This window comes from Balaenoptera acutorostrata, chromosome 7, assembly GCF_949987535.1.
Source record: "Balaenoptera acutorostrata chromosome 7, mBalAcu1.1, whole genome shotgun sequence".
In the NCBI taxonomy this organism is placed as follows: domain Eukaryota; kingdom Metazoa; phylum Chordata; class Mammalia; order Artiodactyla; family Balaenopteridae; genus Balaenoptera; species Balaenoptera acutorostrata.
The window spans coordinates 24433808-24451447 of NC_080070.1; the positions used below are offsets into that span (position 1 = coordinate 24433808).

The 17640-nt window shown below is 44.6% G+C and overlaps 1 protein-coding gene across 1 annotated transcript; it reads right to left on the reverse strand.

Moving 5' to 3' along the window:
- Positions 1-148: 148 nt before the first annotated feature.
- On the reverse strand, positions 149-15758 carry GARIN1B (golgi associated RAB2 interactor 1B). Its single transcript, XM_057550620.1, has 7 exons — positions 15510-15758; positions 14208-14392; positions 12979-13231; positions 8784-8905; positions 6115-6152; positions 3066-3232; positions 149-1655 (listed from the first exon to the last, which is right to left on the reverse strand). The coding sequence occupies exons 1-6, from the start codon at positions 15756-15758 to the stop codon at positions 3066-3068; spliced, it is 1014 nt and encodes a 337-aa protein (XP_057406603.1). The 3' UTR covers positions 149-1655.
- Between the last annotated feature and the right edge of the window lie 1882 nt (positions 15759-17640).

Below are 17640 nucleotides of genomic sequence, written 5' to 3' on the forward strand. Positions count from 1 at the left end.
TACTGAAGCCCACGCGCCTAGAGCCCGTGCTCCGCAACAGAAGAAGCCACCGCAATGAGAAGCCCGCACACCACAACGAAGAGTAGCCCCCGCTCACCACAACTAGAGAAAGCCCGCGCGGAGCAGCGAAGACCTAACACAGCCAAAAATAAATAAATAAATTTATTAAAAAACAAACAAACAAAAATGAAATAAAATGGATAACCAACAAGGACCTACTGTATAACACAGGGAACTCTGCTCAATATTATGTAACAGCCTAAATGGGAAAAGAATTTGAAAAATAATAGATACATGTATATGTATAACTGAATCACCTGAAACTATCACAACATTGTTAATCAACTGTACTCCAATATAAAATAAAAAGTTTAAAAAAAAAAGTTATTTTGTCACTGCCCCCACCCCCCAAATAAAAACCACTTCAGTGAAGAAAAAGACCCTCCTAGGATATCCTAAATCAAAGCAAGACATCCAAAAAAGCTTTCCAATTAGAAGGTTGGGTAGCTTTTCTGAAATACTCATAGTCTGGTTTTCATTGAATGCGAAATATTGTGCATTTTAAATAGAGGCCAGTCCATGGGCTGTCTGGCAGACCCTCCTTAGTGACTCTCTTGATCTATAATTTGTGAACCCCTGATTTTACCTATACTTCAAGCCTGGAACCTCTGATTTACCTGTGCTTTGAGCCTGTGTCTCTTCTCTTTGGAATCTCTAATAAGCACTAACAAGATATGTCAACATTTCAAGGGGGTGTCATATGCAAAAGAAAGTGAGCCAGTGTTTGTAGGGCTGAGACAATAGTAAACTTTGAAAGTTTGAACACAAAAGAGAAACTCTGCCTACTTCACAGACCTTGTCTTACAACCTCCTGCAGGAACCTTTCTGCAGCCTCAAACCCAAACCGCCATTTGGAAGAGCAGGGCCAGGCTAGCAAGTTCAAGTTAGGGAATGCACTAAGGAAGAAGGTCTAAAGCTTGAATCAGAAAAGAGAGACTAACAAGAGAAACTGGCAAAAGGGACATTTAAGGAGAAGGCTTTGGCTGGAATTCATTTCTGTCTCCTCATCCTTATCCAGAGGAATCTGAGCGGAGAAGAAAACACATATCTCTTTTGGTATATGGCCTTACTTTCAAGTTTTAAATTAGATAAATAGAAGCTCAGTGAGGCCTCTCTCAGAGGTGTACTTCTCTTGTCCTCTCTTCTGTTACTTTCTGTCACCACTTTTCTGCGTCTTCCCTCTTCTCTGATTTCCACCCTCCACATTCCTCTTCATCCCCGTTTTGTTCTCTTCCACCTCTCCTCTGGTCCTGGTCCTTTTCCTTCCTTCTCTCCATCGTGGTTCTGGTCCTTCTGAGAGCACGTCTTCTTGTGCTGGAACGGAGGTGAGGTGTGGTGATGTGCAGTGGTGAGGACATGAAGTTATGGACTGGAATGATGCTGGAATAATGCTTCTCATCCAGGAGCCATGCTCCCAAGTGGTTCTCCAGGGAAAGGCTATGTTGTCAGCGTGAGATGGTTCTAGTTTTTCCTTAGTTACAGCTTTCTCCTCCCCTCCATTCAGAGTCCCTCAGAAAGCTGAGTGCTGCAGAGTGGCGTTGGCGAGGGTTGCGTAGATTCTCTCCAGTGTGAAAGGGTGGCTCAAATAGAACTTCCTGTAGGTGTAGGAGAGAAAAACTTACAATAAGATATAACGCCTTAAAAGCTCTTCAGCGGGCACCTAGATACTTCTGTTAATTTTTAAAATTGTCAACTATTAATAACAGGTAACTTGTAAGAGTTAGTGGTTTATTGATAATATTTTACCCTGGAAAACATATAACCACTTCTACCTTCTTTAAGGATCTCTCTCTGGTCAGACAGAGGCACAAAGGAAGTACTTAATGAATAATTGTTAAATGAATACATGGATGGATGGATGAGGCTTGGAGCTTGGGAAGATAAGGGCTGGGCCCCAGCTAGGGCCCCTAGCTCCTTCCCACTCTCCTCAGTGGAAGGTTGGGGCTCCCAAGGAGCTCAGGGAAGGAAAAGGAGCTCCCCAACCCGCTGCAGAGGCAGACCCTCATGCCTCCCACACTGCAGGGAGAAGGCAGTTCTAGTGACGACAGCGTCTTGCTAGTCTCTGTCCCTTCAGAGCCACTTGCAGGAACTCCCAGGGGCCTCTGGTGGCTCTGGAGGTGCCACACTCAGGGTTTCACTCAAGCCAGTTGGAGGTAGAGAAGAACAGGGCAAGAAGAAAGAGGGCTGAGGGCTTCCCTGGTGGCGCAGTGGTTAAGAATCCGCCTGCCAATGCAGGGGACACGGGTTCGGGCCCTGGTCCGGGACGATCCCATATGCCGCGGAGCAACTAAGCCCGTGCGCCACAACTACTGAGGCTGCGCTCTAGAGCCTGCGAGCTACAACTACTGAGGTCGGTACACCGCAACTACTGAAGCCTGAGTGCCTAGAGCCCGTGGTCCACAACGAGAGAAGCCACCACAATGAGAAGCCCGCGCACCGCAACGAAGAGTGGCCCCCGCTCGCCGCAACTAGAGAAAGCCCGCGCACAGCAACTAAGACCCAATGTGGCCAAAAATAAATAAATAAATACATTTATTAAAAAATAAAATAGGGCTTCCCTGGTGGCGCAGTGGTTGGGAGTCTGCCTGCCAATGCAGGGGACATGTGTTCGAGCCCTGGTCTGGGAGGATCCCGCATGCCGCGGAGCAGCTGGGCCCGTGGGCCACAATTGCTGAGCCTGAGCGTCTGGAGCTCTGCAGCAGGGGAGGCCGCGATGGTGAGAGGCCCGCGCACCGCGATGAAGAGTGGCCCCTGCTTGCCGCAGCTGGGGAGAGCCCTCACACAGAAACGAAGACCCAACACAACCATAAATAAATAAATTAATTAATAAAAAAAAATAAAATAAAATAAAATAATAATTTAAAAAAAAGAAAGAAAGAGGCCCCCCCACTCCCACCCCACAGCCTCCTGGAATCATCCCCAGGACCCTAGGACCTGAACCCAGACCTGAGGTGGGATTCCAGGCCTGTCCCAGGAAGGCAGCTGGATTAAGCCCATCACCGTACCTATGAGTGGTGCCAGCCGGGCCCGGTGGAGGCTGCCAGAGTGCTGAGGAGCGAGAGGGGCTGCGGCCCAGAGGGGTTCTCTCTTTCCCACTCTCCATAGGTGAACGACTCCCTCCAGCTGAGGTCACGGGTGCAAGGGATGGAGTCTTCACTGGGACGTCTTTTTTCTAGGTCAAAAAGGGAATGCATTTGTGTACTTTAATTCACAGAGCACTCTCACAGAGTCCAGCCGACATTTGCGAGGTGCTTATTATGGGCCAGGCACTGTTCCAAACAGTTACAGGCGTTTTGCTCTTTTAATACTCACAACAACCCCCGAGAGGTCAGTGCTGCCATAGTCCCCATTTGATGCATGAGGATTCTGAGGCCCAGCAAGGTTAAGTCACTTACCCGTGGTCACAAAATGAGGAGGCAAGGCCAGAATTCAAAGCCAGATAACCAGGCAACAGAGCCCGTGTTTTTACCACTACATCATGTGAACAAGGCAGTACCAGAAAAAGGAGGCAACCAACGTGGCTTGGAGAGGTTAACCAAGTGAATTTCCCTAGGAGATTCAGCTAGCGGAACTGGCAATGGCCTTGAACCCAGATGGCCTGAAGCCAGAGCCTGTTCCTGGTCCACTTGGCTTCAGCTACACAAAGGGTGGCTTGCAGCCTAGCAGCCTTGGCATCACCTAGAGCATGTGAAAAATGCACTCTCAGGTCCACCCAGACCCACTGAATCAGAATCTGTATATTAACAAGATCCTCAAGGGATCATTGCACGTGAAAGTTTGGGAAGCACTGTGATAGGTCACACCACCCACTGATAGGGAGTTGAAAGATTCAACTACACAGGTAAGCTTGGGGACGCTGGCTTTTCCAAATGTAGCGCCCGCTCTCTCTCTCTCTCTCTCTCTCTCTCTCTCGTCATCCAAAAGTTCCAAGAGGCTGGGGTGTGACTGTGCTTCCAAACTGAAAGGGTACACTACCTGGCCCAGAGAGAAAAGAGGGGTTCCTTCAGCTCCAAGGAAAGAACAGGGTCCTGAGGACACCCCAGGATGATTAATTGAAATCAGCCTAGGGGCATCTTGGGAACAACAGTTCCCATGACACAGATGTCCTATGAGTCTGAAATTCTAGCTGTTCTCTCAAGTCCTAGAAATAAGTTTGAAATATTCTCTATTTCTGTCTTCTTCAACTCTAATCTCATGCGGTATGTTTTGAGTGTATGTGTATGTGTGTGTGTGTGTGTGTGTGTGTCTGTGTTTGAATGTATGTAGAAGAACATTAATGAATCACCATTGTATTAGCAGTCACATAATATGAGAAAGCACTTCTAGACTTGGAGAAAACGTGGGCCAGCAATCAGCTCTATTTACCATATAGAACAGGGTTTGTGAATTGGCAGCCTCCAGGCTCACTTTGGTTTGCAGATACCTTTTGTTTGCCCACTATGTGTTGGCCTGTACTGTACTTTAGTATTTTATGAAGTGGGGGGGGGGGTATGTGATATAAAAATTCAGATTTTTGTTTTTTCTTGAAAAATCAGAGTATCTGGCAACCCCAGGCCTGTGTTGCAGCGTGGCAACAATTAGTTGAGGCTTTAATTGAAACGTTCACTTTTTCATGCCACTGTCCCCACCACTCCCTATTGTCTCCTCAATGCTGAAACCAAGTGTCAGCCCAGCTGTTGTTTTACCAATGATAGAGTTGAGAGAAAACCCAGCCATTTCTTATATCTATGATACTTAGACTCTTTACTCCTCTATACCCCCTGCAGATGTTTGAGTTGCAACCCCTGGTTTGGATAAAAGTTGGCACAGCTCCCCTGGGATCTACACATTCCTCTAAATCTCTAAATATAACATGATATTCTGGCTGCCTCCTGAGCCAATTTGGAGGAATAATTTCTTAGTGGTGTGGTGCACAAATATTTATTGAGCTCCTATTGTGTTCCCAGCCCTGTGCTTGCCACTGTAGAAATTCAGAGGCACCAGAAAAATTTAGTATTGGTTGAAGAAACAAGACTTAAGCCTATGAAACAATTAGGGATATTACGTTGTGTAAGAGAGGTTATGAGCAAGGAGAGATTTGTCTGGGCAGGAAGGTGTCGTGAGTGGACCTGAAAGGTTAGGTAGGATTTAGGGTGGCGTCAGGAGGAAGGGAGGAGGGGGGATGAATAAGGCATGGGGAAGGGTAGCTGAGGTTTGACCAGAGCAGAAGATTTGGGCTGGAGAACAGGAGGAGTCAGAGGGCTCCCATTTGAGGAGGGGACAGTGACCAGGTGAGATGGGTACGAGGGGAAAGTTCATGCAGGATCATCCGTGCCAAAATGAGTGGATCTGGGGTAAACTAGAACCCGGAAATAAATAGGGAACAGGGCTGCTGTTTCCAGAATGGGTCATGCTGTCTCACACAGACTCTGTGTCTCTTCCTAGAAACCCCGCCTCATCCGCCTTGGCCAGCCCACTCTTACTCATCCTCTCTGACTCAGCTCAGACCTCAGGCCTTCTGGGACAGCTTCCCGGGAGGAGTGAGGGAGGCCTGCCTTTGTGCTCCTGTGGCACCCCAGGCTTGAGCTTTGAATATTGCCTGGAAGGAGAGGTTATGTAATTTGGGGATTTACCCATATGACTCCAAAAATTATAAACCCCTTGAAGGGGGTGCTGTGTCTTTCTTCACTGTGATTCCAAAGCCATCAACAGTGTTTGGCGCTTACCAAGTGCTCACTGCATGCTTTTGAATGAATAAATGAATGAATGAACTAGCAGAAGATTGCTGCCGTGGTCCAGGCAAGAGGTGATCAAGTGGACTAGGGTGGGATCTGTGGGAGTAGAAATGAAGTAAAGAATATAAGAAACATTTGAAAGAAAGGAATTAATAGGATTTGATGCCAAATTGACTATGGTGGCCAAAGATCCCAGAGGAACTCAAACTAAGATACAGGAGGATGATGGCAACCCTGACAGCACCAGGAAAGTTGGGATGGGGTGCTAGAGGCAATCTTACTCCTACATCTGCAGAGCAGAAAATTCTCCGAGACAAGGGTGCCCCGTGCCCTCCGTTACCTGGACTGTCCTTTTTTTTCTCTGTCTTTCTGCTGCTCCTGGAACTCCAGCCATTTCAGGATCAAGGAAATGAAAGTCAAAAGGAAAAGAATAGAGCATGAAACTCTCATTTTAAATCTTGTTTCTAGTTATATTTTCCCTGATGCAACAAAAGCTTTAGAGGTAGATATAAATGTGAAAAAGGCCAGCTGTGGCTATATTGGGTGGGTGTGACGCATATTAAAGTACCAGAAGAAAAAATAGGGAAGGGGGAGGTGGGATGGGGTGGAGTTTGGGCAGCAGAACCCAGGCTGCTGATTTTGCTGAGGTGGAGTGGGTGTGACTCCATCTGTTTGGTCCTGCATCTTGGCCATTTATTTTATTTGCTGTACGTTGCATGTTGCTGCCAATGTGCAAAAACTGCTATAACTGCAACCAGACTAGAACCTGCCTAAATGAGGAGAAAAATCATCACTCAGGGCTTCATGCTGAGAAATTAAAGAGAAGAAACTAAATGTCTGTACAAAGCAATTATTGAGATAAGGAAGCAAAAATTCAGTGTTCCCTGTTTCTCACATCCCTCTGATCCTTCTTGTACATGACAGCCCAGACTCGGTTGCCATGGCTCCCTGGCTGGTCTCTCCACACCTAGCCTCCCTCTCTTCAAATCACTGTCACTGCAACAGCCAGCGTGACCTTTTAAAAATGTAAATGGGATCATGTCACTTCCCTGTTTAAAATGCTGCTAAGGCTCCCATTACACTTAAAGTCTAAATCCATTCGCATGGCTTCCCAGCCCCTGCCTGGCTTGGTTCCTGCCCACTTCTACGTATGTTGTCCTACCACCACCCCCACTTCCCCACTGGCCTTCCTTCCCTTTCCCTGCAGTCACCAAGCTTCTTCCTCAGGGTGAAGCCTCATTTGTTCCCTTACCCTGCACAGCTTTCTCTACCCTTTATCTGGCTTGTGCATGTTTCTCCTTCAGGTCTTCGACTCCTCTGACCTCCTGGAGATATTAAAAGCTATCTGTGCCAGAGATTGCCAGTAGGTCCCCAGCATGCCCTTTTCCCTTCTCTCTCCGGGGCAGAACATCTAATTTTGTGTTGGGTCCATGGCTATGTGGAATGGAGGCTGCATTTCCCAGCCTCCTTTGCAGCTGGGTGTGGCCATGTGACTGAATTGTGGCCAGTGAGGTATAAACAGAAGCCGTCCTTCCCAGAGTAATAAAGAAAATCTGTAAGTTAACATTCTGAGACAGTCAAAATATCTTGCTATTAGATATCAAATATCTTCCTCCATTAGAGTCCAGGGCTCTCCAGCTCAACAATGTGACATCTTACCTTCTTACATCTTCCTTCATTACAGATCTCTGTATGATATACAGAGTGACAACCCCAGTATAAATTCTTTAACAGCGGGCAACTAACAAGTCTGTTTCTTGTGTTAATACTTTTTCTACTTCCAGATCAAGTTAGAATTAATAATACAAGCTAATTTTTTTTTTTTCTGGCCGCGCCGTGTGGCTTGCGGGATCTTAGTTCCCTGACCAGGGATTGAACCCGGGCCCTCGGCAGTGAGAGCGCAGAGTCCTAACCACAGGACCGCCAGGGAATTCCCTACAAGTTAATATTAATTGAGAGTTTATTACATCCTCCTGTAAATTTGCTGAGGATGGGCCAAGCACTTGATTCATGTGAGCTCATTTAATCCTGACACTATCGGCTTGAGGTTGGCAGTACCGCAATTTCCACTTTATAGGTGTAAAAACCGAGGCCCAGCAGAGTTAAACAATATACCCCCAAGGGCTCATAGTCAGAGTGGTGACTTGGGCCCAGGGTTGTGTGAGCTCTTACCCATTATGAGAGATTGCATCCTCTGAGCTCTCCTGGTTTTCAGTTTATTACTGGCATTCACAAATAAAACTTTCTTTTTTTAAATTCTGTCTCTGAGTTGCTGGTCCCTGTTATGACAAAAATCTCCTTCTCTCTGACACCTCGTTATTCTATTCTGGTGACATTTACTAATTTTTTCTGTTCTTCCTTTTCTTTGACACCACAAATCAAGTTCACTAGGACCCTGGTTCCCATTTTATCTTTGCTCTCTGGCCGTGGTGCCCTGTGGTCTAAGTGCTCTCGACCTCTGTCTCTCTCATACCAACCAGTCTTAAGACGCAACCCTAAGTCATCTGTACATGTAAGGACATTTCCTCAGGCATGGAGAAGACAGGCCTGCATGAGGGAGCTTTCCAGAAAACATTAAAAAAAAAAAAGGTGACCATAGAAGCTCCATAAAGTTCAAGCAGAGGCCAGTTAAGTAGGTAAAGGAACCCAGTGATAGATGATGACATTTTAAACAATGTTTTGACTACTTTTCTGTAGGACTAGAAACTAGTTTAGAAATTAGGTTTTACTTTTCCACCTGTGTTACTAATTTATTCTTAATATTGAAGAAGCTACTTTTCATTTTTCATAAAATTCCTCCTCTGGGGTTAAGCCCACGATGCTTGTGGAAAAGGAGAATTAGGCAAAGAGACCAGGAAAAGGTTGCCCTGAGTCAAGAACACAGACTGAATACTGAGGGGCAATACTTCATGCACTTCCCTGTGCCCATTAACCAAGATAACTTGGTTTCTGGATCTCCCAGCGCAGACCATCTGGGGATGTCATGCTGGCTGGATTTGAGTCACGTACCTGAACTGGTTGTGCTGGTGCAAGTCGGCAAAGATCTGAGAGAGGGCCTCACTCTCCCCCTTGGCCATCAGCTGCGTGAGGCTCTCGCTGGGCTGGGAGGCTTGGAGTTTCTTCTGCACTAACTAGATGGAGGAAAAAAAGCAAAACCAGGTGGTTAAGTTCTTAGCGTCTCTGCATTTTCCTAATATCATGGTCCAGACCCTAAAGGTTAGAACTCAGCTGTCCTATCAGACAGAGCCACGCCAACTGCACAGAGAGGCAATTCTGAGGCCATATCTGTTTGTTTATACCCCCGTACTGTTATAAATATCCTTTGGTGTCCCAAGAATAACATTGTCTCTGAAAACTTTAAACATAATTTAGTAGATAAGCTATTCTTATTAACATACCTTAATATGTTATTGAATAGCCTATTAATATAAACTTTAATAAAGCTTATGCTACTTGGTTTTATATTTAAATGGAAAGGGATTAAATGTTTATTGTAGGAATGTAATGTTTTTCAAATTCATTTCTCTAAGAAATATCCTACGTTGAGCTACTTTTTATGCCAGAGTAAAACTGCCTTTTTCCCTGTTGCCTGTGATGCCCCACAGATGCCCCAGCTGTGCACGCTGCTCACGCTCATTCAATATTTATTGAATATCAACTACGTGCCAGGCACTGGGGAATCGAAGTGAAGAAAACAGATAAAAATCTCGGCCTTCCTGGATTTTGTGTTGTAACTCAAGTCAGGCTTCTGTTCTTTATACTCTATGGCCTGGGGCAAAAAGGCCCAGGTGGCTTCCCTGAATTCTATCAAATATTTAAAGAAGTAGTAACACCAATTCTTTACAAATTCAGAAATAGAGGAGGAGGGAACACTTCCCAAATTACTCAATAAGGTGAGTATTACCCCGATACCAAAGCCAGGCTATCACAAGAAAACTACAGACCAATATCTCTAATGAACATAGATGCAAAACTCCTTAACAAAATGCTAGTGAACCAAATCCAGCAATATATAAAAAGGATCATACACACCGTAACCAAATGGAATTTATTGCAGGAACACAAGGCTGGTTTAACATCTAAAAGTCAATTAATGTAATATACTATATTAATAGAATAAAGGACAAAATATGTGATCATCTCAGCAGATGGAGAAAAAGCATCTGGCAAAATCTAATACCCATTCATGATAAAAATTCTCAATAAACAAGGAGTAGAAGGGAATTTCCTGAACCTTATAAAGGGCATCTACAAAAATCCCATGGTTAACATCATACTTAATAAAAGACTGGATGTTTTTCCCCTAATACCAGGAACAAGGCAAGGATGTCTACTTTTGCTACTTCTATTAAACATTGTACTGAAGGTTCTAACTAATGCAATAAGGCAATAAACAAATAAATGGATCCAAACTGGAAATGAAGTTAAGCTGTCTTTATTCGCAGATGACATGAATGTATGCACATATGTAGAAAATCCCAAGGAATCCACAAAAACTACTACAACTAATAAACAAGATTAAAACACAAAAACCAATTGTATTCCTGTACACTTTCAATGACTGATGCAAAAATTAAATTAAGAAAACAATTCCATTCACAATAATATCAACAACAATCAAATACTTAGGAATATATTGAACAAAAGAAGTGTAGAACTTGTAAACTGAAAGCTACAAAACATTGCTAAGGGAAATTAAATTAGATTGACATAAATGGAAAGACATTCGATATACATGTATTAAAAGACTCAATATTGTCAGGATGGCAATTTTCCCCCAATTGACATATAAATTCCACATGTCCTTATCAAAATTCCAGCAGCCTTTTTTTTTTTTTGTAGAAATCGACTAGTTGATCCTAAAATTTACATGGAAATGCAAAGGATCTGGAATAGCCAAAACAATTTGAAAAAGAGCTAAATTGGAAGATTTACAACACCCAATTTCAAAACTTACTACAAAGCTACATTAATCAAGACATTGTGGTATTGGCACAAGAATAGGCAAACGAATCAATGGAACAGAATTGAGAAGCCAGAAATAAATCCTTACATTTATGGTCAATTGATTTTTGGCAAAGATGCCAAGACAATTCAATGTGGAAAGGATAGGCTTTTCAACAAATGGTACTAGGACAGTTGTATATCCACATGCTAAAAAAAAAAAAAAAAAAGTACTTAAAAAAGTACCCTTACCTCACATCATACACAAATATTAATTCAAAATGGATCAGAGACCTAAATGTAAGAGCTAAGTCTTCTAGACTTCTAGAAGAAAATATAGGATAACATCTTAGGGACTTTGGGTTGAACAAAGAGTTTTTAGATATAACACCAAAAGCCTGATCCATAAAAGAAAAAATTGATAAACTGCATTTCATCAAAATTTTAAACTTTTGGGCTTCCCTCGTGGTGCAGTGGTTAAGAATCCACCTGCCAATGCAGGGACACGGGTTCAAGCCCTGGTCCGGGAGGATCCCACATTCTGCGGAGCAACTAAGCCCATGAGCCACAACTACCGAGCCTATGCTCTAGAGCTCGCGTGCTGCAACTACTAAAGCCTGCGCGCCTAGAGCCTGTGCTCTGCAACAAGAGAAGCCACCGCAATGAGAAGCCCGCGCAGTGCAACGAAGAGTGGTCCCTGCTCGCTGCAACTAGAGAAAGCCTGCGCGCAGCAACAAAGACCCAACGCAGCCAAAAATAAAAATAAATAAAATAAATAAATAAAATAAAATTTTAAACTTTTGCTCCTCAAAAGACATCATTAAGAAAATGAAAAGACAACTCACAGACTGGGAGAAAATATTTACAAATCATACATCTGATAAAGGACTTGTATCCAGAATATGCAAAGAACTCTTACAACTCAATAAGAAGAAAAAAATCAATTTAAAAATAGGCAAGGGACTTCCCTGGTGGTCCAGTGGTTAACACTCTGCACTTCCACTGCAGGGGGCCTGGGTTTGATCCCTGGTCAGGGAACTAGATCCCACATGCATGCCACAACTAACAGTTTGCATGCCACAACTAAGAGTTTGCATGCCACAACTAAGGAGCAGGCGAGCTGCAACTAAGAAGCCAGCCTGCCTCAACTAAGACCTGGCACAACCAAATAAATAAATAAAATAAATATTTTTTTAAAAAGTTTCAAGAAAGATTTGAATAGAAATTTCACCAAGAAGATATATAAATGACTAATAAGCCCATGTAAAGTTGCTCGACAGGAAACCCTAATTAAAAACATAACACATCCACTAGAATGACTTTAATTAAAAATATAATACCGTTGTTTTGTTTTTGTTTTTGTTTTTTTTTGGCCATGTGGCTTGTGGGATTTTAGTTCCCTGACGAGGGATTGAACCCAGGCCTTCAGCAGTGAACGGAGTCCTAACCACTGAACCGCCAGGGAATTCCCAACAATACCACTGTTGATGAAGATGCAGAGAAACTAAAACCCTCATTCATTACTGGTGGGAATGTAAAATGGTACTGTCACCTTGGAAAACAGTTTGCCGGTTTAAACATAAACTTACCATATGACCCAGCAATTCCAATTCCTTGGAATCTACCCATGACAAATGAAAACATACCCTAACATACATCTATATAAAAACTTGTACACAAATGTCCACAGCAGCATTATTCATAATAGCCCCAAACTGGAAACAATCCAAATGTCCGTCAACTGGTGAATAGATAAAACATGGTATATCTATACAATGGAATACTATTCAGCAATTGAAAGGAATAAATTATTGATAATCTGTGACTCTACCCTAGAGTTGGCCCCATGCTATGATATGGATGAACTTGAAAAACCTTATGCTAAGTGAAAGAAGCCAGACACGAAAGCCTATATATTATAGGATTCCATTTATATGAAATGTTTCAGAAATATGAGTAGAGATCGAAGACAGATCAATGGCTGCCTAGGGCAGAAAGTAGGAACAGGGAATGACTGCAAATGGGCATGAGGGAATTTTTTAGGGTGATAGAAATGTTCTAAAACTGGATTGTGGTGATGGTTGCACAACTCTATACATTTACTGAAAAATTTGAACTGTACACTCAGGTGAACTTTAATCAGTAAAGCTGGTTAGAAAAGGCCTAAGGCAAGGCTTCCCAGGGTGCCCCCGTATCAGCTCACTGAAGCTCTACAGCTCAGCTCTGGCCTTGGCTGAAGGAGCCAATGGTGCCCACTTACCTGTGAGTCTCCTGAGGGACTGCAGCTGTTCTTGGGTACCAGGCAGTGAGTGATGAGAATCCTAGGGTCTTTGGTGGTGATGGACAGGCCCTTCTGCAGAATTTGAACCAGTCGGATCCAGAAGTGGAAGACAGTCTCAGGATGGTCAGGGTGGAGCCTTAGGTAGTAGATCTTCTCCGTGACTGTCCTCAACTGCAGGATACGTTGAAAGCGGTCACAGACCTGGAGCTCCACAAACTTCAAAGGGAGAATCCTGAAGGCATGAGGGAAGACACACATTGACAACCCCATTGCTTCTGATCCAACCCTGTCTTCATTAAAATGAGGAGTGTCTCCTTCAGAACTGAGGCTTTGGTGGGTAGGAGAGAGAATGCTTAGCACAGTGGTGCTCAAACTTTGGGGAGATCAGATTCACCTGGGGAGCTTGTTTAAAATGCAGACGCCTGAAGATACCCTCAAAGATTCAGATTCAGTAGGTCTGGGGTGAGCCCCTGGAATCTGCATTCTAACCTCTCCCCATCCTGCCGTGATTCTCATGCTGGTGTTCCCTGGATCCTGCTTGAGAGGGACAGCCTGGGAGTAAGGTAGCTGGGATCATAGGGCTTTTCAATTTCCTTCTTGACAGCACAACAGGAGCTGGGTCCCACTGTCCAGCTTGTGTATTCATTGACCTCAATGCCTCAATTACTCTTCCCAAAGGCGCTAAGATTCAAGGAGCTGGCTTTGGACCTAGTATTAGTCAGCTGGGTCTGGGCTGTACTTGCCATAGGTGTACCTAGAACATAATGGAGAGGTCTATCACTGAAGCAACATGGAGCAATGAAGGGTTTACTTGGACTTCTGGGAATATCTAGAGATTCTTGAGATATCCTACAGAAGAGGCTCAAACATCTAAAAGGGCCGTTTCATCCCCGACAAGCATAATGTTACAGCTCCAAGTGAGACTTCGTTCCACTCACTTTACCAGTAGGAAGACTGCAATGCAGCAAGTAAATTGTGACTCGAAAATTATTTGAGCCTAGTTAGTTGCATAAAGACTAGAACCTGCATCTCCCAGCCAGTGCTTCCATCTGCCAAACTGCCTGACTTCCCTGCCCCTTGGCCCAAAGTGGAGAGATTTCCTAAGAATTCAGTGCAGTGAATGCAGTGAGAAGGAAAGAGGGCATGTAGACTGGCCCTCACTCCTGTCCACTTTATGCCCCCCCTTTGCCCCACTTCAGGATGCTTACCTCTTCAGGATGATCTTGGGGGCTGTAGTTGGTTGGTTCCATGTCTGGCTCTGCCCATGGTGCCATTTGACGCTGGCCATGAAGAGGATGTTGGGAAGAGGCAGGCAGGGCACAGAGGAGGTCACCCCAAGGGCCGTGGTGTTGGAGGCTTTGTAGATGTCTATCCAGTTCCTGCCCTTTTTGACCTGCAAAGCAGCACCCCCAGGGCACAGTCTGAACACTGGCAGAAGCAGCAGTATGTTTTAGGCGGGAGTTTCTCAGATTCAGAACCATTCACATTTTGGGCTGGATAATTCTTTGCTTGGGGAGGAGCTGTCCTGTGCATTGTAAGATGTTTAGCAGCGCCCATGGCCTCTGCCCAATAGATGCCAGGAGCAATCTCCACCCTCCCCCCATACAAACTGTGATAACCCAAAATGTCTTCAGACACTGCCAAATGCCCCTGGTGGCAGGGACAAAATCATCGCTTGTTGGGAACCACAGTTTTAACCTATATTGTTTAAACAACTGTACCAGTATTTACTTTACCTACTATTAGCAACTGCCCACAAGAGTTCCTTGACGTGTGTCACACTTCTGTGAATCCTCCCCAGACTGTTTCCTGGATTTTCTTTGAAAAACCTGTCCTTTGGCACTTTCTTGAGGGGCCCTATTATCTCCTGCACCTTTTCTGCGCTGTCAGGTCCCTGTAACTTCCAAGTTCTGTTTATTCTGGGTTCCATCTGGCCTGAGGGGAGCCCAGACAAGGAAACAAAAATGCGCTGAGTGCCGTTGCACTAAGGCCTTTGCCTCCTGTGTTTCATGGAACAGCTATGTCAGTCCCACCCTTTTTACAGTAGAGGAAACTGGGATTCAGGGTATGCAGGTCACCTTCCTGATGACACCTCCTCATAAGAAAGCAGTGGACCGGACTCTGAGCCCAGATCTCTCTGGGCGTCCAACTCCTATTCTTTCACCCACCAACATTTCTGTTCTGAATCCTCAAAGGGCAGCTCATTTTACTGCCTCTTTGTTCATCTGCTTTGAGCTGACAGCCTGGAGGAGGAAGTAAATTGAGGGAGGAAGCTACCAAATCCTCCACTCAGAGCAGACAACACTTGACCTCTCTCTCCAGAGTGACTGCAGGAGAAAACCTATTGGGAGCTCTGCAAAGTCAGGGTCAGATGGGGGTAGCCTTGCCTTAGGTTCCTCTCTTTGCCTCAGTTGTCACTCCACTCCAGTTCCAGGGACAGACTCTCCGTCACATTGTGGGAACAGATTTAGAGGAATCAAGGAGTGCCATTCTGAGCGGCCCAAGAGTACCTGGACAAAGTTGCTTTCAAACACCACTGATTCAGGAAACAGGTTGAATTCTGGAGAATGAACCATCTGGCAGAGCAGTCCCTCCTCCACACCCAGGCCCACTCCAGGATTTGGTTCCCTATCCACAGGAAAGAGGCCCCTGAATTCTTCCCAGGCATTCAGGGAAGGGAAGGTTGGATAGGATCTTGTGACTTTTACTGTCTTCTTCGATTTGTTCCAAGTCTTTCTATGTGGAACTGATGACAACATTTCCGCACATGCTCAGGGGCCTGCTGCGCATTTGTCCTGGGATCTCTCTCTTCCCTTCTGGCCTTGGGCAGCTGGCCAAGGCCTGGGACCACCAATCAGATCACAATGATGAATGGATGACATCATGAAAAACCAGGGCAGGCCTGCAGGAAAGGGAAATGCAGAGGAGCCTCCCTTTTCCTCCAGAGTGCTTTTACAGCTTGTTTAGTGCCCTGGCAGGCCCCAGCCCTTCTCAGGACCTGAGCTCCCCCAGAACTTGCTAAGAAAGTACTGAACCAGGCACAAAGCAAAGAAGGAAGGCTGTTAGGAAGCTCCTTCTGCTTCTAAGAGGAAAATACCCTCCCTGCCTTTCAACCCTCCCTTACTCTGAATGCGACTACCCCCAAAGAGTTTTAAAGGCTGTTGTCAATTTAAAACCCAGCCTTCCTGAGCTTTGTACCATGTGGGCCCCACATGCCCTGGTTTATCTGCAGTAGCCTTTGCTGTTTCTGGAAGGAGTTGAGGGGCTGTAGGTGCCTGCTCTGTGTTCTCCTACAGCTGGCTGGCTACTTCCGCGGGCCTTATTTCCCTGAGGAAGTCAAACTGAAGAACCGCAGAAACAAGTAGTTTCTTACCCAGAGGCTGGCTTGGTGAGGGTACCAGCTGAGAGGAATAGAATCCCAATGAGCAGCTCTGCTGAATCAACAAGCCCTGCTTCCTCATCCTTGAGCCAGAGGAAGAAAGAGCCCAGATCTTGGGATGGCTAGATCAGAGGCAAAGAACCGAGCAGGCCGACTGCTATTCAAGTCTATTTCAGGGAGAAATCACATTCTAGTTTGGACAAAATTCCAGAATCTATTAATCATCAAGGTACATTCACCAGTAAGGTTAAATACAGTCAATTTAGAAAAGCAATTTGACAACCAACATATGCAAAGTACAAGCATGGAGGTTTATTTTTGTATTTCATTATCAAGTCAGGGAGAAGGCTGAAAGGTCACGAGGCTTTCCTTACCTAATTCCATCAGCTCCCTCTCTGAGTCGTTTCTATTACGCCCCTGCTCTATCGGCTCCCTCATGGCTAAAGCAACTTCTGCACTCACGTTCCTTGTTTTCCTTTGTTTACCATGTGGGAGAAATGTCTTCTATGGTAACGTTCTCTAAGGATGGGGTCAGAGACTGCATCCTGTGGTTTACATTTCCCTGGAAACAACATACAGTACAAAAGTGATGGCAGTTAATACGCTGATATGATGCTTTTCACAGTTAAAGCTTACCTGCAACAGTAAATCTTATTGGCTTGGATACATGGTTTGGATATATTTGGCCATTGAGACATTCAAAAATTCCCTTCAATATGGAAGATGACTTTTTCTCTTTACAAGCCTGTTGAGCCCATTTTTGTGGTGTGTAGAGGGTGGCTTTTTAGCACCCAGTCTAAATAGCTAGTTGTGAGAAAGCAAGCTTTCAGCTCTAAACAAAATGCTAAACAATGATAGAATGGTGCCTTAAGTTCCTATTCCTTCCTACCTGCCCCCATCAAACCTCAAAAACTAGCACACTGAATCTTTTAAAAAAACATTTGACAGATACTTAGTTTTCTATCCCAAATCCATTCTCTTCATTCCTTTAGTAATAGAATGGTTGGTTTTTAGTTGGACACAAGTTTCTGGAATAAATATTACATTTCCTGGTCTCCCTTATAGCTAGGTAAGGCCATAGGATGGAAAAAAAAAAAAAAAGAGGTAAACTCAAGTGTTGGGTGAAATTTCTATGAGGAATCATTATGGGAAGGGGACATGCTCTTTTTCACTCCTTGTTTTTCCCTTCTGACTGGAATACAGACTTGATGGCTGGAGCTTGAGCAGCCCTTTTGGGCCATGAAGTGGCATGCCGAGGATGG

Bases quoted from the DNA above. Each gene is read 5' to 3' on its own strand.
- GARIN1B (XM_057550620.1), bottom strand. From the start codon at position 15,758: ATGTTGTCATCAGTTCCACATAGAAAGACTTGGAACAAATCGAAGAAG. The intron at 8,906-12,978 runs GTAAGTGGGCAC...TCCTCCATCTAG, and splicing joins GTCCCTCAGGAGACTCACAG to TTAGTGCAGAAGAAACTCCA. The intron at 6,153-8,783 runs GTACGTGACTCA...CTGGAGTTCCAG, and splicing joins CACCAGCACAACCAGTTCAG to GAGCAGCAGAAAGACAGAGA.